General features: G+C 41.7%; 1 protein-coding gene across 7 annotated transcripts in view; it reads right to left on the bottom strand.

Annotated features, from left to right (window-relative positions):
- The window catches only part of PATJ (PATJ crumbs cell polarity complex component), a 169,536-nt gene that overhangs the window by 76,645 nt on the left and 68,356 nt on the right, over nucleotides 1-24,535 (bottom strand). For all 7 annotated transcript variants that reach the window (XM_068140752.1, XM_068140751.1, XM_068140754.1 and 4 more), the window contains one exon: nucleotides 21,419-21,536. In XM_068140752.1, the coding sequence (XP_067996853.1) occupies nucleotides 21,419-21,536 (118 nt within the window). The remainder of the gene's footprint in view (nucleotides 1-21,418; nucleotides 21,537-24,535) is intronic.

The raw sequence follows: 24,535 nt of genomic DNA, 5'->3' as shown, positions 1-24,535 counted from the left end.
CCATTTGGAAGTCACTTACTAAAAGTGAAACAATACTTTTCAGAGAAAAATAAACCCCCAAGCCCAAGTCTGTCATATATAAGGCTGCCTCTCTCCCTTCCTCCCCAAAATACTGTGAGCCCAAATATTGTAACCTTACTTTTAAAAAAAGTGAAGCAGAGAGCGTGCACAAGGTGCCAGGTAGCCAAAGCCTTCTCTAGAAGAGCAGCTGAAGTGTGGGCTTTCATATTCTCACATACATAACTCACCTAAGCTCAAGAGAAAATCCAGCGTGCATTAATCTGTCCTGAGATAATGTTCTTACCCTAACTTGAGGACTGCATCTTTTCTTCAGTTTTGTGTGAAGGTTTTAGGCTATGTAGGATCTTCAAATCTCTTCTCTTCTAACTCCTTCCTTCAAGCTCAGGCTCCCATTCCTTTTTGCTCCTCTCCTGCCATGTTAACGCTTGCAGCAGCTTCTTGTCTCACACAAGAAAACTTTGACTCTCCTCCAATGCTTTCCTTAAATCCCACTTGTCCCTCACTTCACTCTTTCTCCAGCGGAAGGTAAAAAATCTCAGCTAGTGATTTTTAACTAATCCATGAAGAAGGGTATAATGAGAGCCTCCACAATCCACTTCAAGTACCATTTCAAGTTTGTTCCTGTGAGCAGGTGACATTTGGAAACAGTTATCATTAATTTTTTTCTTCCTATAATCAAGGAATAGTCACACTCGAAGACAACAGCAGAGAGAAAAGCGACATTCAGCCCTGGCTGACAACCAACATAACTGCAGTCGGTAACATCAGGGAGCACCTCTAGTGCTTGCACCAGCTCATGTCAACATCTTGAACAAATGGAGTTCTTGCCAACAATTTTTTCCTTGTTTCAGGCCCAAAGCTTCACTCTAAACCTGCAGTTCCATTACACAACACTTCAGCTCTCTCAGGAAGAAGCAGTGTCTGTTTCCCCCACGAGACGGAAGAGACACGAGTCCATTCGTACTGATGTTGATTCGAGATCTTTCATTGCTTTTAAAAGAAGATTTAGTGCAAGTATAGTAAACAGAGCATCCTGATGCTCATAATTGCTGATTATAAGAGAATCTGCCCTCCCCTGCACACAATACTTCCACTCATTTGCCTTTCAAATGATGCATTAACCCTCATCAAAGCACTTGGGTTTCCTTAGCAGTGACCTCCTCTGGGTGCTGTGATCTTGCAATCAGTCACTCTGGTGAAGCATGGAGCTCAAAGTGCCTCTGCTCCAGCTAATGATCCCACAGCCTTATAGGCTTTGGAGGAAAGAAGTGGGAAAAGCTTCTCATATGTTTCTTACCTGCTGCTCTGGGATAGATAAACTGTTTGGTTGGTAGAAGACACACCAAATGGGTGACCTGCTGGTGCATCATACTACCACTACTTGATTAAATACAGTCAGATAGTAACAAAGATTTTTCTGCTGGAGAAAATTCTCTATGAGGTTACAAATAGTTACAGGCAAAACCAAATCACATCTTGGTTGATGTCTGAACTCACAAAAGGCCCAACCTAAGGCATTTTGAACTGATTACACCCTTAAAGTGTGGGGTAGCCTCAAAAGACAGCTGCTGTAGACCCCATTTTAAGGCTGTTAAAAAGATAAGTGAGAAACCCCCCATTTAAAGCACTCTGCCCTATGATATTGCAATATATTATATGGTACTGTGTATTTTAAGTCATCTTAGACCAAAATGCTGCAGCCTTCAGAGCTTCCCAGCCCTCTTGTTGGTGATGGCACTGAGCAGCCCAGAGATAAGGCTGTTATCACAGCAGCCAGGCTCCTGCACACAAGCCACACCTCCCAAGAGGAAAGTGGTCTTGCTCCTGCTCTGCTGAGGTTTGCCTAACACAGTTCTCGGGGAAGCTAGGAAATGTTAGCAGTGTAAGAACATTAAAAATAGTGATTTCCATCTGCAAAGTCTCAAGGAAAATTGAAATGGCTCTAAACACACATTGCTTGCACCCCTGGCATGCTGCATGATGGCTATCACATGGCATCAACATGGCCACCATGTGTCAGTGATCTGCAAGGATGTATGACATGCAAACACAAACTCGTTTTACAACACAGTTTAGGAGAAAAAGCTTACAATTGGGAGAGAAATGTCTTGTCTAAGCTGCTCTTTCTAGTAGGAGCAGGTTGTCCAGTTTGTTCCTGACCACGTTGCTCTGCTAGGACCTATAGTCCATCCCTCACAGCTGTATTTGAAAGCTGCTTGTTCATTTGATGGCAGAACAAGACTGACTGAGACGAAACAAAGAATATTGGGGAGCTCTAATCCATTGCTTTTCTGCTTGGTCTCAACATGAACAAATGAATAGTGTGAACATTTAAATTCTTCCTCCCTTGACAATAACACAGGGTAACTTGATCTGACAGTGTTTCATCTTTAAATAATGATGTTCCCACAAAGCCACTGGCGCAGTCATTATCTTGGAATCTTTCTGCACTGAGTCTAATTAAAGAGAGCAACATCAGACTATTGTCAGAAACTCAAAAGTTGGTTACCTAACAAAGGCTGTTACTGGTCCAAAGTGCCAACTTTCCCAGTGATAAGTAATTGTGAAAGGCAGTCCAGAGGACGCCTTGCAAAAGTCAAGGTGATGAGACATTTCTAACAAAGGTTTTCATTCCTAATTTGAGAACCTGTGATGAGAGCCTGAACATCCACCATCTAGAGGGACACGGGATGAGAAAAATGGGGAGATGTTTGGACTTAACAATAAAGACTTTTTGGCTGGCAAACATAACTTACAGTGATGAACCCGAAAATCTAAACAGAACTCTTAAAGGAAGGTCTCCAAGGGAACTGCCACCATTTGTGAAATGTAGATTAAAACCCATAAAGCTTCAGAAAATCCCCCAAACAGTTGTACTAACAAGCCATAAATATAAAAAACAACTAAGAACCTGGTTGTAAAAGAGCAGGTGAAGAGGAGGTAATAATACTGTGCAGCTGGGCTAAGAGGTGAAGTGGAGATGGCAGGAAGAATATCCCACCCTTTGCTGTAGCAGCACAGCCTTGCAATGCAACAGAACTCCATGAAATTAGTGTGACTTGACTAGGACTAAATTAAATGTTTGGATTAAAAAAACCCCACCACAGGAGTTTAAGTTTGTTTATACAGCAAGTTTTAAATATGATGTAGCAGCGATTAGAAAAGATTAACGTTGGATGAGTCATCTGGGACTGCAAAGCCCAGGAAAATACCCACAGAGCTATGCTGGGAGATAGAGTGCAAGTCTTAACAGCAAGAAGAATCAAGGAAGAGAGATCATGATCAGCTGCTTCAGTTGTGATTTCATTCAATGGTGATCCTGTTTAATATTTTAAGTTTTTAGTTATTTGGCTAAAGACTGATTGTAACTAGTTAATCACTACAAAACCACATTTATCTACGATAAAAAATTTGGATTTTTATTGTGAGTTTCTTCTTTAGGCCAACTATGAGGATAAAATGCTGTTTAAGTATGTAAGGAAATACAAAATTTACTACACATTTATTGAAGAGCTAGAGATTTAACTCACAGCTGTAGAAGGATGTGGACCTGATGGAGCAGGTCCAGAAGAGGGCCATGAAAATGATCAGGGGACTGGAGCACTTCTGCTATGAGGACAGGCTGAGGGAGCTGGGGTTGTTCAGCCTAGAGAAGAGAAGGCTCCAGAAAGACCTAATAGCAGCCTCCCAGTACCTGAAGGGGGCTACAAGAACGATGGAGAGAGTCTGTTTGTGAAGGCCTGCAGTGATACAACAAGGGACAATGGCTTGAAATTGGAGAAGAGGAGATTTAGACTCGGTGTTAGGAACAAGTTCTTTATCATGAGGTTGGTGGAACACTTCAATAGGTTGCTCAGGGAGATATTCAGAGTCAGGCTTGACGAGGCCCTGAGCAATGTGATCTAGTGGAGGATGTCCCTGCTGACTGCAGTGGGATTGGACTATGTGATCTTTGGAGGCCCCTTCCAACCCAAATCGTTCTATGATATGTCTGATCACAGAACAATTTAGGCTGGAAAAGACCTTTAAAGGTCATTCTAGTCCAACTCCCCTACAGCAAGCAGGGCCATCTTCACCTTGAGCAGCTTGCTCAGAGCTGCATCCGACCTGACCTGGAATGGTTCCAGTGATTTTGTGACATTGTGAACAACCTTTCTTCTATACCACATAGTTTTCATAACAATATATACTGTTCCTCTTTGGACAGAAATTACAATGCAATTGAAATATAAGCAACAGCTCTGTAAAAAAAAAATATTGCCTACAAGAATGCCAGTTGTGATTAATAGAAGGAAAATGTTTTTATTGCATAGTTACATTTAAAACTGGAATATTAAACAAAAGCATTGTTATTCTCACAGCAGATAATGGAGGTTCTATGCTGATCAAAACCATTTTTAAACTGTCTAATTTCCACTTTGTCAAAGATTTCCTTTTGTTGGTCTTCGGGCCTTCACAAACACCTAGTTAACGATAAACGCTGTGCAGTGACCTCGCAGGAGGTTCTGCCGTCACACCGTGGCCACAAACACTTCCATAATTTTCCAACTGACAACTCTCAACTTCACACTCCTAGTTTTTATTCACAGACCAGAAAAGAAAAATATCCCTTTTCAGCTCCTAATAAGTTGTTCAAATTTGATAACCTATTTTCATTCCCACAGAATTAGTTCAGTAAGACGTGGAGAGAATAGGTCTTTGTTTCAGGCAGTGGAAGGAAAAAGTCAAAAGCTGGCTTTTTACTACAGCCAGTTCTGGGTCCAGCTTTCTCTCAAATCTCTGGGTGCACATGTACTTGCCCTGATTAGTTTTTTCATTTAAGTTATGCTAATAGCTTGGAGTATGCTCAGATCTTTCTGTAGATTGCCGTTTAAAACCTTAAAAGCAGAAAATGCTTCATTTAAATTAAGTGTAAATCCAATTATATTAAAACTAATATTAAAATAGGTGCATATCCACCTTTTAGAGCATATATGGCGATAGACTGCACTCTGCTTATAGAGCAGACCTGCCCAGCGCCACAACACTTTTTAGTATTGTTCATCTCCCTAGATTGTTTTTAATTTAGGCAACTATACAGTATTCTGCTAGGTTCATACCTGGTTAGGCTTTCATCAAACTTGACTCCTCAAACATCTACAAACTACTATTTGACTTCTAGGATCCTCTCTGTTTTTGCCCTGGCCACTGCAGCCATTCTCTCTGATTCCTTAGTGCTGCCAAGAGGTCTGTGAGCTTCTTGACGACCATCCCCGCACTGCGTTTGGTGTGCTATGTACCCGCCTCATCACTGCACACCTCTGTACATGAAGTTAAGGAAGCAAATATTAAATAAGAACAGGGCCAGCCCACCCCATACCTCCCCACATCATGCAATACTCGTACAGTCAAAAAAATTCAGAAGAGGAAGTCTAAGTTGGTTCTAGGTTCTGATTTTGTTTTTTTGAGCTATCACATTGCACTTGAGTAGTTCTTAAGCTTTTTGTGACACCGAGATTGCTTAGAGGCTTTAAGTATAAATCTGATACCATGGCTCTCTTCTGATTGCTGAGGAAAAATGAGTGCAACACTGGGCAATGCTGCAGTCTACTCATTTCTGTGCCTTACAACAAACCAAATTCATAGTTCTAATATCACTTTAAAGCCTCTTCTATTAAAGAAAACCCAGTAATTATTCTTCTATAGCTTTCAGTATCTTCACCTATGATGTGCATGTTCCATGCATGATGTCCAGTGGATTAGGCACAGTGTTACCTGTCATGGGAAGAAGAAGACTAGGGAAGGTGTGGGCCCCCTCAGAAAAGAAAATGGTGACATGGTCACCTGTGATGAGGAAAAGGCTGAGGTACTTAATAACTTCTTTACCTCAGTCTTCACTGCAAGGGCCTCTAGCCACACTCCTGATGTTATGGAAGTCAAAGCCAGGGACAGGGAGGAAGAACTGCCCATTGTAAGTGCAGATCAGGTTCGTGATCATCTGAAGAACCTGAAAGTGTTCAAGTCCATGGGACCCGACGGGTTACACCCACGGGTACTGAGAGAACTGGCAGATGAGGTTGCTAAACCCCTCTCTATTATATTTCAAAAGTCCTGGCAGTCTGGTGAAGTCCCCACAGACTGGAAAAGGGGAAACATTGCCCCCATCTTCAAAAAGGGCAAGAAGGAGGAACCAGGGAACTACAGGCCAGTCAGTCTCACCTCTGTGCCTGGAAAGATCATGGAACAGATCCTCCTGGAGTCACTACTCGCTCAAAAGAATAGTGAAGAGGTGATTGGGAACAGTCAGCATGGCTTTGCCAAGGGCAAATCCTGCCTGACCAACCTGGTGGCCTTCTATGAGCAGGTGACAAAATTAATAGATGAGGGGCGAGCAACTGATGTCATTTACCTGGACCTGAGCAAAGCCTTCGACACTGTCCCGCACCACATCCTGGTCTCCAAACTGGTGACACATGGGTTTGATGGGTGGACCACTAGATGGATAAGGAACTGGCTTGATGGCCCTACCCAAAGAGTGGCTGTCAATGGCTCCATGTCCCAGTGGAGGCCAGTGACAAGTGGAGTCCCTCAGGGATCAGTCCTGGGACCTGTCTTATTCAACATCTTTGTGGGGGACATGGACAGTGGCATTGAGTGCACCCTCAGCAAGTTTGCTGATGACACCAAGCTGTGTGGTGCAGCAGACACGCTGGAGGGAAGGGAGGCCATCCAGAGGGACCTTGACAGGCTGGAGAGGTGGGCACAGGCCAACCTCATGAAGTTCAATAAGAGCAAGTGCAGGGTCCTGCATCTGGGTCGAGGCAATCCCAGGCACAAATACAGGCTAGGCAGTGACTGGCTGGAGGATAGCCCTGAGGAGAGAGACTTGGGGGTGCTGGTGGACAAAAAGCTCAACATGAGCTCTCAGTGTGCACTTGCAGCCCGCAAAGCCAATCAGATCCTGGGCTGCATCAGGAGAAGTGTGGCTAGCAGGTCGAGGGAGGTGATCCTCCCCCTCTACTCAGCCCTGGTGAGACCCCACCTGGAGTACTGTGTCCAGTTCTGGAGCCCCTATTACAAGAGGGATGTGGAGGTGCTGGAACGTGTCCAGAGAAGGGCCACGAGGATGATCAGAGGGCTGGAGCACCTCTCCTATGAGGACAGACTGAGGGAGTTGGGGCTGTACAGTCTGCAGAAGAGAAGGCTCCGAGGTGACCTAATTGTCGCCTTCCAGTATCTGAAGGGGGCCTACAGGAAGGCAGGGGAAGGACTTCTCAGGATCTCAGGTAGTGATAGGACTAGGGGGAATGGAATGAAGCTGGAGGTGGGGAGATTCAGGCTGGATGTGAGGAGGAGGTTCTTCACCATGAGAGTGGTGAAACCCTGGAATGGGTTGTCCAGGGAGGTGGTCGAGGCCCCGTCCCTGGGGGTGTTTAAGAGCAGGCTGGATGAGGCTCTGTCCAGCCTGATCTAGTGTGGGGTGTCCCTGCCCATGGCAGGGGGGTTGGAACTGGATGATCCTTGTGGTCCCTTCCAACCCTGAATGAAACTATGAAACTATGAAACAAGTACACAAGCTAACGGTACAGCTGCCACTAGGCAACTGGTAGCTTCAAGTCCAAAAGAGACAAGCAGCTCATAAGACAGAGACCTACTCCCACCACTAGTGAGATTTCTAATACAGCACTTGCCTCTCCCATGATTAAGAGAGGACTAACACATACCCTCAAGATCCCTTTCCCCACCTAGCCACCCGGCTACAGGACACGGCCAAGAACAAATGTCCATCTTTACCATGGCCCCACATTCCCCTCCCATTTCAGGAGAATCAAAATGCAGCTCCCCTTTATGCGCTCTGATTTCTTGTCAGCCTGGGCCAGCTGGCAGTGCTGTGCAGAGCAGTATTTGCACAGCCCACAGCTTCTCATCACTTATTTCGCACTCAGCCCGTACATTTTGTTGCTAAGGTGGCACCATAGCGCAAGTTGTATCCCAGGCTGAAGATCTTTTCCAGCCTAATAGCGAAGAGGATGAAAGAAAGGGACCCACAGCACTCTAATTTTAGATCATGGGTTTAACCCATGAGAAGTCCCATGCAAAGCAGAGCTGAAGGAGAATGTAACATCCTCTCTCCTCTGATTCAAGACTCTCATGATCCTCAGGACTCTGTGTGTCATCAACCCCCCCCAAAACCATTCCTCTTTAATTGTGAAGCAGTTTTCTGAGTTGAACAGGCTGAGGAAGGGAAGAGCAACAAGCACCCAAGTACCATAAACAACTGAAAGGCAGAAATGGGGGACAGGTAAATGGTGCTCCCCATTTCAGCTCTCAGATGTCTCATGTTGAGGAGCTTCAGCCTGAGAAATAGCAGAGCATTAGAGAAGGGTGATGAAGTAAATACTTCTCATATGGCTGAACAACTAAAATGCAAAGTTCCAGGATAACAGAGTATAATTTGATTAAAGCTATTATTTCTAAAAGAGAAAGGCACCATCCAAGGAAAGAATTAACTCAAATGTCTCTTATTAGGATGAGAAAGCAAAGGTTTATTACTTGGTATAAGTTTAAATTGTCCTATGTGATATAATCTGAAAAAATAAGCATAACAGGAACACAAGTTCTTCTAGTACTGCAAGTTTCAGTCAGACAACAGCTCTTGCATTTACACAGCCAAATGCCATTTTCTTTCTCCATTGGATGAGACAGGGGGATCTGGACAACAATTCTTCCCCCCACAAAAATCCTCATTTAGTATCACTGTGGAATCCTCAAAGAGTCGCTGTATGCTCTCCCTGAACAAGCCATACACATCTTACTTAATCAGCTGTCTTGAGATTCCATTCAAGACGTTAATCAGGTTTATGTTGCACTTATGATACCCCAAAACTTGACAGATTTAATTATGACAATATTTGGGTATCAGAACTTCTATTCTGATTGGTTTTAATCTGTCCAAAGGCCAGAGTCTGGTGGACCTGTTTTCCTTTCCACAATGAGTAAAATAAAAGGATTAGGGTCAGAGACCTTTGCTTATACAACGTTTCAAATAAGAGGTGATAAGCAAGGCACTCATTTCTCAGCAGAAGTAATATGACATCACAACCAAGCAAACAGAGTATTTTAGCAGACTTTTTTTTTCCCCCAGTACCAAAAATACATTATTAGGTAGCAAACAGATTCTCTTTAATGTATTTAATGAAATACAGATATTAATGCAATAAGCTTTGGGCATTTTCTAAATGAGCACAATTATAATCAGGAAATTGATGGTGTATGTGAACAGAGACTTGTAGTAAGTCAAGCACTCTCTCCACTCCTTCTGGCAAAAGAAATCCATCTCCACGGATTTATCCAAGAGGAAGAGCTAAACGGATAAAGTTAACTATATTAAGTAGACTTACTTTTTCCACTCTGACTAGAGGAGGAAATCAAGTGAGAGAAAGTTAAAAAATAAATGCTTGAGGGAAAAATAAGAGTAGAGTATGGTAGGTTTTTTACTGTAATCATTCTGGGTTGATATCCAGCTGATCTTTTGTCTCCTGTGGAATGAAGCCTTCAAAAGGAATGATTCAGATGGATCCATGGCTTGCTCCTCAGGAATAAACACTGTCTTTTGGGTAAGCTGGAATTCCACAGATCCTGCTTTTAATTTTATCTCATTTCTAAATTTAAATGGCCATCTAACCCCTGGAAACTGTGGCATGGTGCTCCAGAAGGCTCAAGATGCTTTGTGTATCTTATAACAGATGGCTAACCAAGACATCCAACAGACGGTAACCAAGTCAGAAGAGATGCCAGATCCTCCAAACTGCAGTCCAGGGGTTATGCTCCAGTGTTTATTAATTGTATTTTAATCTCTTAATATAAATTGAGTTTAATTCTAATGTGGTAAATCATTTTATTCTGTTTTCCTATAGGAACAAAGCTTATGCAATCATGCTCTGTGCAATCCAAGCTCCTGCACCAAGACCTTTGAACCTGCTGGCTAATTTGAAGCAAATCTGGTGGTGGACTGGGGGTCTCAAAGGCACTGTAAAAGGCTCATGAAAACAGGCAGCCATGCAGAGGAGAGAAACCTGATAAATACCCTAAGTGGGGGGAAGGCTTGGGTGTGAGATCACACTTTATTAAAGCGTCAAAGAATTCCCATGAGAGAAAGCCCTTAGAAATGCTCTAGCCACAGGAAAAAGCTTAAATCGGAGCTCACACCTTCTTTGACACCCAAAGTCAGTCAAACAGGAGACACAAATCTGTAGGAATCCAACTTCATTAGCTGCAGTACCTACAGAAGTACTCATTAAAAATTTCACAATCCTGCACTCAAGTCCTGACTGAAGGCAGCGCAGAGAGCACCCAACCAGCACCTCTATCCTCCCCTCACCATGTCTCCTCTGTGCCTTTCCAAGCAGAGCACAGAAATAGCTAGAAAGGAAAAGGGGAAGGTCTGCCAACACATGGCTATCAGGGGACAGGCAGGAGGGGCTGGAACAGATGTACCAACTGGCTGCCATACAGCCCCATCCAGGGAGACTTAAAGGGTCAAGCCCATTGGTTTGCTCCCATGCCAGGAGCCATCCGCTCGTGCTGCCAGCGGCTGCCATGGGTGCTGCTGGCTCCACCCTCCTGAGCTGCTGCTCTCCCTGACGCGTGTCGCTGTGCAAGTCCTACCCATTTACAACACCACAATATGCCTCCTGCACACACAAAAGGATGACCACATCAATCTGTCCCTGAAAAGCTTCGCTGATCTCCCCATTCCTCACAAAATCCCTTTCAACCTCTTTTCATGGCCCTTGTTCATAAGCTGCCCTTGCTCATTCTTGCATACAGCTCTACTTAATCCCTCATCCATGACATCCCAGTCTCTTCTCATTTTTTCCTCTTCCAGTCTTCTCCCACCCCTTCAGTGACACCTAACACCCCACACTGCCAGACTTTTCACTTAATGGCTTTCCTCCTTTGCAAAACACTATTTACACAAAAGTCATATCCTTCAATACTTCTAACACAAATCATATCCTTCCCTAGTTCTAACAACTCAATCCTGTAATGAGCTCTTGCTGTAAAATAACTGCATTGTCTATCGAAATACATTAATGATACACAACAAAATTGAACTGCATTAATCTTCAAACAACATGTCACAGCCCTGAGAGAATAACAGGTTATGAGATGGAAGAAAGTGCAGTTGAACCTTGCGGGGTTTAAACCAGATTTTTAATTTATTCTTTTTTTATTTTTTTTTCCAAAGACTTGATTGAAATATAGCTTCTGGTTCAGAACACAGTTTGCATTAAGGTTTAGAATTCAGTGCAGAAAACCATCCAGATTTGAATCTCAAAGTGGCAGGTGAACCTAGAACACAGAGAGCAGGAGGGTCCAGCACCATGGGAATCTCATCCCTCCTCCTCCTTCCCTGAGCATCCAGCAGACTGGTTGCAGCTGACCGGCCCCAATGAATGTGTTACAAACAGTCATGGCTCTACCAGACTTGACAGTTTCAGGACCATTGCACACTGCAGTAGCACACGATACACTTTGTTGCTGGTTTAATGTACAGCAAATGCTGCAGCTTGTTTTTACTCCCAGACCACCTGGAGAGATGAAGACTTAATAGCATAATATCTTTATAACCATTCGGATGGTGTAATCCCTCCCCGATCTCACAAGCACAGCGCAAAGAGCCCTAACTTACTCCACATGCATGTGCACACACAAAGAAATGCCATGTGCCTTCATACTGCCTGCCACTGCCATCCAAACTCCTCCCAATTTAGGCCTGGGGCTCGACTCTAAGTAACAGCACATGACAAGTATAAGAATTTATGTTCAGTATTTCATAGTATTCCCAGGAGCATCACACCATGGAAGTGATGACTTGGAACCTCACTTTATAGAGGACCAGGTTCAGTCTGCTACATAAATTCAACATTTACAGGTCAGAAAAAGCTACTTAAGCTTACAGTTCTGAAATGGCAGATAAAACATTTCTAAACATGTAATAGCTAATGTACTTGGGTTTCAGTTAAGAGTCAAAAAACCCTGTGGAAAAAACCTAAAGCATTTTTAAAAAACCCTCCCAAGATAACCATTAAAAACATTTGGTTCTACAAAACAATCACAAAATGGTACCACAAAGTCAAGTTTTGTCACGCATGGTTTAAAGACATCATATGTAATCCACCTGTAGATCACTCCACTAGCAGCAGTGCACTCATCACCTGAACAGGAATTCCCAAATTTAGGTGGTTGTTGGGACAGCAGTGGCTCCTGGCTCTGCATTCGTCTATCCATAAAGGCACGCAGAAGAGCAAGGTCCTCCTCTGCACATCAGTCTTGTCCTTCTCCCAGATGATGACCCTAAATAGTCTCCTTACCTGTTCTATTCTCCTGTTGCACGTTCTAACTCACAAACCTCATCACTTCACCTTGCTCCCCCTTCTCCCTTACCTGCTCAAAACAACCCCAGAATAATGATGCCACTATCAACTCTGCTCCTGAATCTTGAATTCCTGCTGTGGATCCTGGTAGCAGGATTCCCACAACACAGGTAGCATGGAGCTGGAAGCACACAGCATCAAGATGCCCCTGGTCAGTGGTACCTGAGGTGCCATCTTGCTTTTGGAAACTCACCCATTCACTGAGGTAATCTGGATTAATAGGTGTCTTGATGGAGATGTTCACCCGTTGCCTCTGGGGAGCACATTGAGGGCCCACACAGAATGAGTACAGTAACTACGGACTGCCCCCACACACAGCTCTTAGCAGGGGGGTGCTAGCACAGCCCAAGGTCCTCTGCTTTGAAAGGCTGTGCTTTTCAGACCTTCATTCCATCTCTGCCCAGCACACATGTGCACTTTTTTCAATGACAGCAGCAGAAGTTTCACATTTCCTTGATAATTCCCAAAAGCTCAATGCCTTCAGTAATTCCTCCAATAACTTTTTGAGAAGCAGCAACAGAGAAGCGTAAGCCATGATCTCCATGCACTGATGAAGACATTTCCATCCTTACAGTAACAATAAAGGCTCATTATTGCTTGTAGGGTAGCAGGAAAAAACTACTTGCCCTTTTGCCAGTTGCCACATCACCTCTTCTAATTTCAGTGTGGCAAAAGAACTTTGCATTTGCTGATAAAATAAAGATGCTCATCTGATGCAAGCAGCAGGCTTTTCCACACATGCACACACGTTTATTTATATATATGCAAATGTGTATATAGATCTCCTTCCTAAAATCATTAGCTGGCAAGTAATTTCCAGTGAGCATGTGGCCGCTACAAGGCGTAAAGGGCATTTTTAAAGGTCTGTCACTATGTACTATAGCTAGCACACCTGCAGACAAATATTCTGGATGGCTCTTTAAATGCCAGCTATCCTGATAAAAAGCAATTACATACCTGCTCCAAGCAGGAGCTAAATTGATGACTAGCCCCTAAACCACCACACTCAATAAGGGAGCATCAAGTCTTAAGATTGAGAAGCAAAAGCTACCTTCAACTTTCTCACATAGTTAAAGAAGCTATTCTGGACAGCTGCCTCCATAGCTGCAGTACTGTGGAAAACTGGATAACATCTGTAAAGAATAAAATTATTGTCATTTAACATTTTTACTTTCCCTTCTGTTAGAGCCTTAATTCCACTGCATATTTGGAGCTGCTAGTGTTTAAACTGAGCAGAGCATTTTGGAGCAGAGCTGTTATGCAAATAATCCATTCTCTGGTCTAACTAAAAGCAGTGCTGTGCTGGTCTGGACAAGATATGATGCACAGTAGTTTCTTTTTAATTTAATTGTGTGTGTGTGCGTGTAATGGAGCAACATCATTTGCAATGGCAATGACGAAAGATAGCTTCCTATCTAAAAATCAGACATTCAAGAATCTAAACACAAATTCATCTTTTAAGGGCTGGAGTTTGTCTTTCATTTATTGAAGTATTAACATCCGTTTTACATATTTTTAGTTGCAAGTCATTGCAGTGATTTAAGTGATCCTCAATGAGGGCAATACACAGATCTACTCCTCTTACCCTCTCTTAGCAAGTTTGTACCTGTGTATGCAGATTTGTACCGCAGACATCTTCTATCTGTAAGTTATATGAAATTACTTATCTGTATCATCTGAGTGAGATCAAAGATCCCTAACAACATAAGCCACCTGCACCATGCCTTCAACAATGTAATAACCTTAAACCCTCAAAACCAGTACATTTCATGCCTAGCATTTTAATGCTATTCTCTAGATACCTGGCTTGTGTTGGAAGAAAAGATCATACCTAAGAACAAATGCAATCTAAAGCAATATTTAAAGATTAGATTATCCTTCATTGCAAATAGCTCATTTGTTTACTATCACATTGCTTTATTCTTGCTTTGCCTCCTTATACCATGAAAATGCTGAATATTCAGTTTAGATTCCCCAGCAGCTTTTTATTTTAGTCTAAAAACATTTACCTAACACATTCTTAACAAGCAAAGTGAAGAAAATTCAGCCATCTGTTTCTACATTACAACAACAGTTATGGAACAGTCGATTATTCTATACAGCAAGAAATTTAATGCTAGGAATTCTTATACTTTAAGCACTGCGTGCTCACATCAGTTTTGTATATAAGAATGTTGAACACCAATGTACACAGAAACAATGATTTATAAGCAAACACAAGCCAAAATACCTTCAAGATATTAAATGCATTTCAATATTCCAGTCATGCTATATGTTCATGCTTCAAACTGAGAGAAAAGGGAAAAAATATAAAATTATCTGTGCTATTATTTTCTTATCTCCAGCACTGCCCTAGTTCTAAATTATCACTAAAAATACTTAAAATGTCTTGCTGGAAACAAACACAATATATAGAGAGAGCTGAATCCTTACCTGGGAAACCCCCTTGTACCATTGCTGTACCAGCATGTACTTCAGGATATCTGCATTCCTGACAAACATTCAATCCTGTAAGCAGCTCAAATCCTCATCATACACAGACTCAGTGCCTGTCTTTCTTCTGACGACCTTGGGCCTATTTTCCTGAGATTTTTCTCTCCTTAAGGGCAAACCGTCTGTCTGTTTCTATTATGAGATGCCATCAATTATATTAATTTCGAGCTACCCACAAGCTAACAGTTACATCTGCCAGCAGATGAAAGCTGCCTATGGAAGTATGCAGGGAGAAGCAGATCTCTGGTTTCCCACATCTGACCCACGGATGCTCCACGGCTGCTGTTTGTGCTCTGGCTTACTCTGCTAGCATTCGAATGACATCTCTATCCCCCAACAGCAGTCACCTCAAAGGGTTGTTTGTATCGCTGTTAGATGCAGGTACTACCGCACTTAATGACCCACTGCATGGCAAAGTAGCAGTTAATAGCTGTTATTTATCTGAGCATCCTTTTCATGCAAGCCACGGGGGTTAAAAATTAATTTCTCTTAGTCAAATGGCTTCATTAAATGCATTCTTTGCCAGTGCTGCAAATCTTGCAGTCTCCCAACACTGGTATCTGCTCATGGTGCAGGGTTTGGCTGGTTTTGTTTCTTTTTTCCTCTCTTGTTAGAAAACAAAACCAATCTGTTACTATAAGCATCAGAAAGATTGAACTCCACCACAACTTGCATTTTGCTGAAATCTTAAACAAGCAATATTAGTTTCACTGCAGTAAGTGTTGAAAGGAAGGACTGAAAAGACTCATAATCCTTCATTTAGTAATTAAAAAAAATAAAGATAAAAATCTCCCCCTACATTTATCAGCACACTTAGCTCTTTTGGGAAGTCCTTACTAATTCTCTTATCCAAATGCTACATTTAAATCAACTAAAAATACTCACTTATTTTGTTAATACCATTAATTTGTTCATTTTTAAAGTTCATTATCCTTGCTTTAGAATATGTATTGCAGCAAACACAAAGCCATCTGTTCAGTGCATTATGTACACAGTTTAAAAAAAAAAAAAAGAGAAGTCCCAGCTGCAATTTTACTATTAATTCATCAAAAATGTAATTTCCTTTCCACAATACTTCAGCAGATGATGAGAACTCTGCATGTGAGTCACAAATGGGGGGCGGGGGGAGCCACACCACAGCCCAGCCCAATAACAAACCCCTAAACTAACCCACAACCTCAAACTATAATGACACCAACATCATCATTCATCCTCCTGTAGCACAATAGCTTGTGAGTCTGCCCAGCATGCACAACCTTTCTGTATCTGATATTGGGGCTGGTTACTAAACTTAACATATTTTAGCTAATTATGGGTCAGAACAAGAATGGGTAAAGAAGATTAGCAATGTAGAGTTACATTAAATAGAGATTAACACAGAGCTAAAAAATGAAAGTCACTGCTCTGTTAAGCTAATCCTGGCTCTTGCATGATCTTTGGAAATCCACCATGCTAAATACACTTGTTACTATATGTAAGGAAATGGAAGAGTGCAATTACTATTTTTTTCAGTATTTTATTTTCATAATGCCTGAAGCATTTTTCCAAGCTACCTCTTCCTCTCTGAGCATCATCTCTGTTTGCTGTTGATTGCAGTGACATCTATTGGAGAGGCAGTGTTTGGCCACACAAGCTGCCTCACCTGAAGATCGCTGCATTAGGGTGTCCCCCCCCAAAAAAATTTAAACTAAAATGAAGAATTGCTTTTCCTTTGTTTTAGCATTGCTTTGCATGAAGCAGACTCTAAATAGTCAGGCCCTCAAGAGTTGTATTGCTTTATCAGTGGGTGTGTTTCTATGTACCCATTGTTAATAATTCTGGCACTTTTCCAAAGGGATCACAGCAGTACATAGACCCCTTCTGGGGTCATATGTAACACCCCATGTAACTGGGTCATAACTTCTACAAAGTCTCAGCTGAACTCTATTCCTTTTCCTCATTTTTTGTTTTTAAGGGAAGCCACCATCCTCTCACATGACTAGAGTTCCTTGACACCATGGAAGTGGCTGAAAACCTTAGAATTACAGAATCTTGCAAACATTTTGGTTGGAAGAGACCTTTAAGACCATCAAGTCCAACCAGTAATACAACACTACCAGGTCACCACTAAACCATGTCCCTTGGCGCCACACTTCAGGTGTGATGAGGGCACTCCACTCAGAAGCCCTTCTAGCCCCAACTTTACCCAGCCAACAGGTAGCGTGAATTTGTCTGAACCAACCTACGCACCAAGTCTTCCCTCTTGCATCATGCACGGCCCCAGATTCATCACCAGGTGATGAATCAGCAAAGGACTTTAAACCTTCTCTAGTTATTTTGACCATCAATTTAACCACAGCAGGAATGCAAAGTTGAAATAACTAGCGAAGATTTGAAAGTCTCTTGCTCTGGTAGGGAAACCACTGTTCCTCAAAAAGCATTTTAGGGAGATAAATCATTATGCTTCATCGCTTTCTGCATTATCTAGAGGTAAAACAAAAGGAAGGGGGCATTATTATCCCCTTATTAGATACGGTTAAATATCCTTGCAGACAGGAAGTCTGAGCACAGCAGTATTACCTTACCCACTTTTCACAATTTTTTCATTATTATCTATTTTTATTATTTTAAGCTTATTTGAAACCAGCTAGGTCAATCTCAGTCAACTAACTTGACTAAAGATTTTAGTTGTTTTAGTTTTCTTATAGTGATTTTAAGGTCTTTTCTATCTAACTTACCATTGCTTCAATCACAAAAGTCTATCTGTATTGTAGGGCTGTGAGTGCCCCAAGGAAAACCTTACAAAACATTCCATTACAAACTGCACTGCCCGTCCATTTCCCCTGCTTCTTTTTACCCCTCATTATAGCAATGAGCCACAACAGGGTGCACATTAGTCTATTAGCAGATCCTTAGTGCGCACCTACAGCCATCCACCACTCAGGGAAAACACACCAATGCCTATTGATGCAGCCTGTAGCACAGCTCCTTGTAAGTACAAATAGCTCCTTTGTATGCTCTCTCCCTCTTTCTACTTGATTTGAAAAAAAAAAAAAATCCTAGTCAAAACCTGATGTTTTTCAGTTTTGGGGAGCCTAAAAAAACTTCTTCATGGAGAGTGATAATAACCTCTGACATGAACAAGCATTTCCAGCCTGGGAAGGAAAAACTCCAAACCTGTAACTTTTTCAGGTCTGGAAGACAAAGCATTTTGAAGGTTCCTCTTATAGGAGAATGCACATGCTGCATGTTTTACACCACTGTTTTAAAGCAAACTGCAAGCCTTAAAACAGCAAAGTCAAAGCAAAGAGTAAACAAGACCCACATCACACAGGGTTAGAGTTGCGTACTGATAAAGATGTGCCACTGGAAGGAGAAATAAAACAAGAGGAAATACTATTTTCAGTTGGCCTTTGAGGTCTAGCAAAAAGTAATATTGGACTACTGGCTCCAATGAAACTGAAACACAAAGGAGAAGCAGGTCTGAAACTAAAGATCTTGGGTGCAAGATGTTTGGGGAAAAAAAAAACCAACACAAAAACCCCAACAAACAAACAAAACCAAAACCACCTGGAGCTTCTTTAAAGTTCTTCAACCACAGAAACACAAAGGGCATCTGGAGTTTCTCTAAACCATGAACTACCTAGCAGTTCTATTCCCAACAAGGACTCGCCCTGTTTGGATCAAAAACAACCTTTAAAAAGAAAAGGGAGAACATTGACAAGAAATGACTGTTTGTTCCAACAAGTCAGCAATGAAAGCTACAGTTTCAGTGGTAGAAAAGCAAAAATAAAAGGGAGCATTGCCAAAAGGCAAGTGGATTTTGTTCCACAGGGGAAATTAAATCAATACCAAAAGGTTATTCAGGCACTTTAAGGGGAAAATTGACAAAACAGGGAGACTGTCAGGCAGTATGGATGGGACAGAAAGGAAAGAAAAATTTTCCAAGTATGGCAGGAAGATTAACAATGCTTTGCTTTCATTTTCAGTATGGGGAATGACGAAGGACAGGGAGACAAAAGATGAGAGCATGGGTGGAAAGAAATTACAAAGAAGGAGAAAAAAAAATCTCAAGCGGAGCAAGCAAAGCATTTCTGAACTATGAAAGAAATTGAAGAGCAGGTTCATGACACAGCAGCTGTATAAATAAGAATGCTAACAAATAAAATAAAATAAAATCCATCAGCAGCACAAGCAGAAGGCAGATTTAATAGCTGTCCCACCTCAAAACATCTGACACTGTTGGCAGAGATTGAGAACTACAGGGCGTAAATGAAAGGACAGGTTATGAGGTGAATTTACCTGAGGCAACACAACTTCTTCCTTTTAAGGTATCTTATTTTCTAAATAAAGACAACGAATCTAGTTACGTGTTCACAGAAGCTCAGAAAATTACTAGTTAAGGTTACAAAGCCAGTAAGATTAGTAGGATAAGTAGGTAAGGAACAGATCAACACGAACATGCAAATGGACAGTGTTAAAAAGGTAAGTACTGGCCTGGGTTGAGGTTTTGGGGAAAAGTGCTCAAGAATCAGGCCAAAGTTATGAACACAAAGAACATTGTGCTGGAATTTACAGGGGGAAAAAAACAACTTTTGTTTTTCAAGCGATCACAGAAAACAGACTCTGTGAAAGCCTGCTCCACAGCTGCCAAGATGCTTAATATCATTAAGTGCAGTTAGATCATTTCTAACATGCTTTTTTGCTTCAAGGGCTGAGGTACAAACTTAGTTAAAGCTTCCTTAACCTGTTTTGGTTTTATTTTAAAGAAACAGAATGAGGTTGGGAAGAATAAAATGGAAAACGCATTCTTAATTCTTGGGAAATATGGCTATTGCAAAGCATTCAACCTTAGTCAGTAAAAAGTGTAGAGAGAAGGAAAGTCATCTGAATAGATCTGCTTGCTGCTGTCTAACCCGGTAGGATTGATGAATTCAATATCAGAAGTAGCTTTACCTTTTTAGATATTAGATTCAGCTGGCAATATCATTAAGGAGGGCAGAACAGCTAAAATACAACCAAGCCCATCAATAAGAAATTATATCTGTGCAAAGTATTAACTTAGGTCTAGGAAGCACTCAGATTGAGGCATATCCTAATTAGATAACCCAGGTGTCAGGCTCCTTATCAAAACTGTCCTTTAACTGGGAATTATAACTTTAATAACAAGCTGAAATCAGTTGGCTAGAACTGAAGGTTTATTGAGTTGGTTTGAAAGCTCCAGATACATTCAATTCATCATCCACAGAGTCCACAGTCAAACACTCCTCCTCACTAACCTCTCCCCACAAAAAACCTTTTTGAGGTGGTGTACTCCATACAGATGAGATGACAAAATTTGGTAAGGGAAAACTCTGGAAAAATCTTAGTTGGTTCAAGAACTTGCAGCTTTCCCTTAAAGCAACAGAGGTTGAACTGCTTCTGTGTCCCCATTACTGTTTCTGTGAGAATAACCTTCCCAAATCCTTCCCATCTCAACCAAAGCAGCTCCAAAAGTGATGAACCAACCAAACTTGTTAAATTATCTTGGCTTCAATGGCATATCATTGCCAAGGAAATCAGCAAGAGCAGCTGGAAGAGCTTCTGCATCAGCAGGTCCCAAGTTAGGAGCTTCCCTTCTGAATGGGGTCTATGGTCACTTCAAAGTCAAAGGCATCTCTCTGTTTTGGCTTACCCATAACTAAGGAAACAAAAACCTCTCCAAGACAAAAGAAGTTAAGAAAAATCACTGTAGCAAAATAAACCCTGACCCCCTATGACAAAAAAATATCCACAAAAACCTCTACACGTATGTTCAACTTGGTATGAAGTATAAAGCGGACTCCTAACTGCAGTTCTAGCAAACAAACATTTTACTGTAAGATAAGATATGGATAATACTACTCCATTTACCCAAAGTTGTAATTAACAGAGTAATTTGTAAATCCACAGAGTACATCTTGTCATAATTCACTGCAAAACCCAGAAGTGGACAATTGCAGAACCTTTCCCATAAAAGGTGCTGCAAGAAAAGGAAATTCTTTGTGCAGTAGAGTCTTGAAACAATATATCAGCATATTTTACTTTTTAACAGAAAATATTTATCTTGAACAGCATCACCTGAAATCAGCTGCAGGCTTCTGTGGACAGGGAATACGCGCCAGTGGTTCTCAACCTACATCTGCTCAACTACCACTGCAGCTACAACAGCAAAGCACAACAAAAGAGGCTTCTCGTGCTGGTATCACTGCCAAAGCAAATCTGCTAAACACTGTTTAGACATTCTTAGACTGAAAATAAACAGAGCCCTTTCTAGATCTCTTCAGAAGAGCTGAGTTTCAGGAGCCTAGTTGGGAATAGAAGACTTTCTATGTTACAAATCAGCAGCCCTTGGTAAAAACAAGGTTGAGAACTAGATGCTATTGGCCCACTGAGCACTACCCAAGCAATAAATGGCAGATACATTTATCACAATCTGATCATGCTCCTCAAATGTAATCTGATGTAATGACCATGGCACTACTCACTCTCTGCATAAGCATTCTCATCCTCCTCTTCATCCATGCTAGCTTCCTCTGCACGTCGTCTTTCAAGTGATCTATAAGGAGGTGGCAATTTCATCGGAGGTGGAGCCCCATGTTTTCTCTAATGGATTCAAAGACAGAGAGTTACATGTTTTGCATCCTCCACACACAAGAATTCTTGTCTCCTGCACTACACATGCACATAACACAGCACTTCATGACAATGCTGAATTCTGCAGCTCCATTTTATGGAAGAAGCCAGCCTGAGAAGTGACCCTGAACACCAAAAAAAGAAACAGCAATAGAGCATGCACATCTACTTGTTGATAAAATAGTTGCATATAATTGTAAACATGAACCTGTGAACATTAATCAAGGGTTAAAAATAAACTTTAAATTATTCCCTATTTCTGATTAGAGACTCAACAACAAAATTGCCTGGGTACTGATAAATGTCAAGCTTTTAAATACAAAGGAAGCACTCAAAATCTTAGTGCATCTACAAACTTCAACATAACAGTTTATCAATATTTTGGCTTAAATGTAAAATATGTTGAAGTATAACTTACAATAAAATTCTATTACCTCACATAAATACAGACAGCTCCTATAATGATGCATATAGCGGTGCATAGCAAGTGTGAAGAACAGACTCTGAATCTAAGCTGCTTGCCCATCCCAGCAACTGTTTTTATAGCTCCAAGTAACAGGATCATGTCTTAGTTTGCTACACAATTTCACTCAATTGCATTCAACCCTGTCCCATGCCACTCCACTACTAATAGCAGGATGCACTTAGAAAGGGGACACCACGTACAATAGGCCATTAGAGCAATGAGAATGCCCGTAATTATTTTCTTCTGTATATCTGGGAAATACAAGTCAACAGCTGACCATCAAACTGAGTAACATTTTTTTACTGTGCAGAAGGAAAGCTGAACCTATGCATGGATTTGTACAATCTGAAGCCTGGATTTGTATGGAATAGTTTAACTAGCAAACTGCAATGCAAGCAGCAGAGAAAAATGTGAGACAAGACATTAATCATCCTGTCCATCTAAAACACATTACAGGAAAGTGCTGCATTGAAGAGAGCATAACAATAATAAATGAAATTAATTCAATCCAGTAGCAGTGAGGGGTTATAATAAGAGCACTTGGAAACATGACAGCAGTTTCCCTGAAGTATACAACACACAGAATATGCCTCCCACTCCTTGCTTGATGTAAACACAGGTAAAACTGGTGGATGAGAAACCAGATACAAGACAACAATGCACAGTTGTAGCCCAGAAGACCAATAGCATCCTGGGCAACATCAAAAGAAGCATGGCTAGCAGGTTGAGAGAGATGATTCTGCTGCTCTGCTCTTCTCTGGTGAGACCTCTCTTGAAGTACTGCATTCTGCTGGAGTGACACCAGAGGAGGGCCCTAAAGGTGATCAGAGGGCTGGAGCACCTCTCCTATGAAGGCTGAAAGAATTGGGGCTCTTTGGCCTGGAGAAGAGAAGGGTCCAGAGAGACCTTAGAGCAGCATTTCAATAGCTGAAAGGGACCTGCAGGAAGGCTGGGGAGGGATTGTTTAGAAGGGCTTGTAGTGATAGGAGGAGGAGCAATGGTTTGAAACTGGAGCAGGGTAGATTTAGGTTGGACATCAGGAGGAAGATCTTCACAATGAGAGTGGTAAAATACTGTAACAGGTTGTCCAGGGGTGTGATTGAGGCTCCATTCCTGGAGATGTTCAAATTCCAGAAGATTCAGGAAGCATGAGAGGACTCAGGTTCTACATAAGAAGGAAGAGGGAAAACCTGCAGCCCCACTTTCAGCTCCTAGGACAAATCAGTGGTAGCCCTATAATTTAGTAATGAATCTAAATGTTGACCCTTTGGCTTTTTAAGACTTTAAACATTTGTTAGAATGTCTGTGTAAAATTGCACGAGTCACCTAAGCTTACCCAGCAGCTCAGGACAATCTGAAAAGCCAGATGAGTCAGTTGTGCCAGAACACTCCATTATGCTGTGGGTTTGTATTATGCACAGCTATCGCCAGAACAGAGGCAAGAGCACAGCTCACACAGCCAGCCAGCTAAAGAATGTTAATATCTGGTTTGTCCACAAGAAGCTCAATTGTTTTAAGTGGTTTTATATTAATCACTTTCAGTGACCATTTTTTAAAAACCCAGATCAATAAAGGAGGATAAACACCAACAAATCAGAGAAAACCTCCAGTACTGAAAAGAGAATTCATCATACAGGAAAAGGCAGATTTTCCAGCTGGATGTGGCTGCTTTCAAATCATACTCTTTTGTGACAATTTGACTAGAAATACCACTGATTCCCCATAGAGACAGAGACTAGTAATCCAGTAATAGCAACTCTTTCCAACTCAGAGATGCCCCTCCTGTAGCACAGTATGACTGCTTTGTGAATCAGTGTTCAAAGCTAAAAAGGAGCCACATATTTATGTGCGAGAGCTCTTCTATATTCCACCCACCAGTTTACAGCACCAATAGATGAAAAAGGGTTGAAAAAGATTAGGCTTCCTCTTTAACCTCCAAACGCTGAAGAATGCAACACGCTGGAGTCCTCGAGATTAAAGGCAGCACACTGCAAGAGGATGAGCACTTTGGAGATGAGAAATAAAGATAACAACATCACAGAAAGGGGCTCGCAACTGCTTCATTATAAGCATTTTCCACTGGCATGAAAGCCTGACTTCAACACCTTTCAGGACTTTTTGGAATAACTGAGCTTCATAGCGTCTGTATCTGAAAGAGATTTTACAAAAACTTTTGGAGGCAGGAGGGACTTAATGACTTACCCATCACACACCAGACCACTGAGTGAGATCATATGAGAAGTTCATCATATTTGTAGTTGGTTTTGGTTTGGGTGTTTGTTTGGTGTGGTGTTTTGGTGGGGTTTTTTTTGTTTTTTTGTGGTTGTTTTGTGTGTGTGTGGTTTTTGTTTTGTTTTTTAATTGGTTTGGAAGGGACCCTCAATAGTCATCTTGTTCAAACCCCTGCAGTCAGCAGAGACACCTCCAACTAGGTAAGGCTGCCCAAGGCCACATTCAATCTGATCTTGGATGTCTGCAGGCACAGAGCCTCAACCACATCCCT

Source organism: Melanerpes formicivorus, unplaced genomic scaffold (assembly GCF_026170545.1).
Source record: "Melanerpes formicivorus ecotype bairdi unplaced genomic scaffold, bMelFor1.0.p_v2 SCAF_7, whole genome shotgun sequence".
NCBI classification, from domain to species: domain Eukaryota; kingdom Metazoa; phylum Chordata; class Aves; order Piciformes; family Picidae; genus Melanerpes; species Melanerpes formicivorus.
The sequence above is the reverse complement of the archived record's forward strand: the minus strand, read 5'-3'. Positions and strand labels throughout refer to the sequence as shown.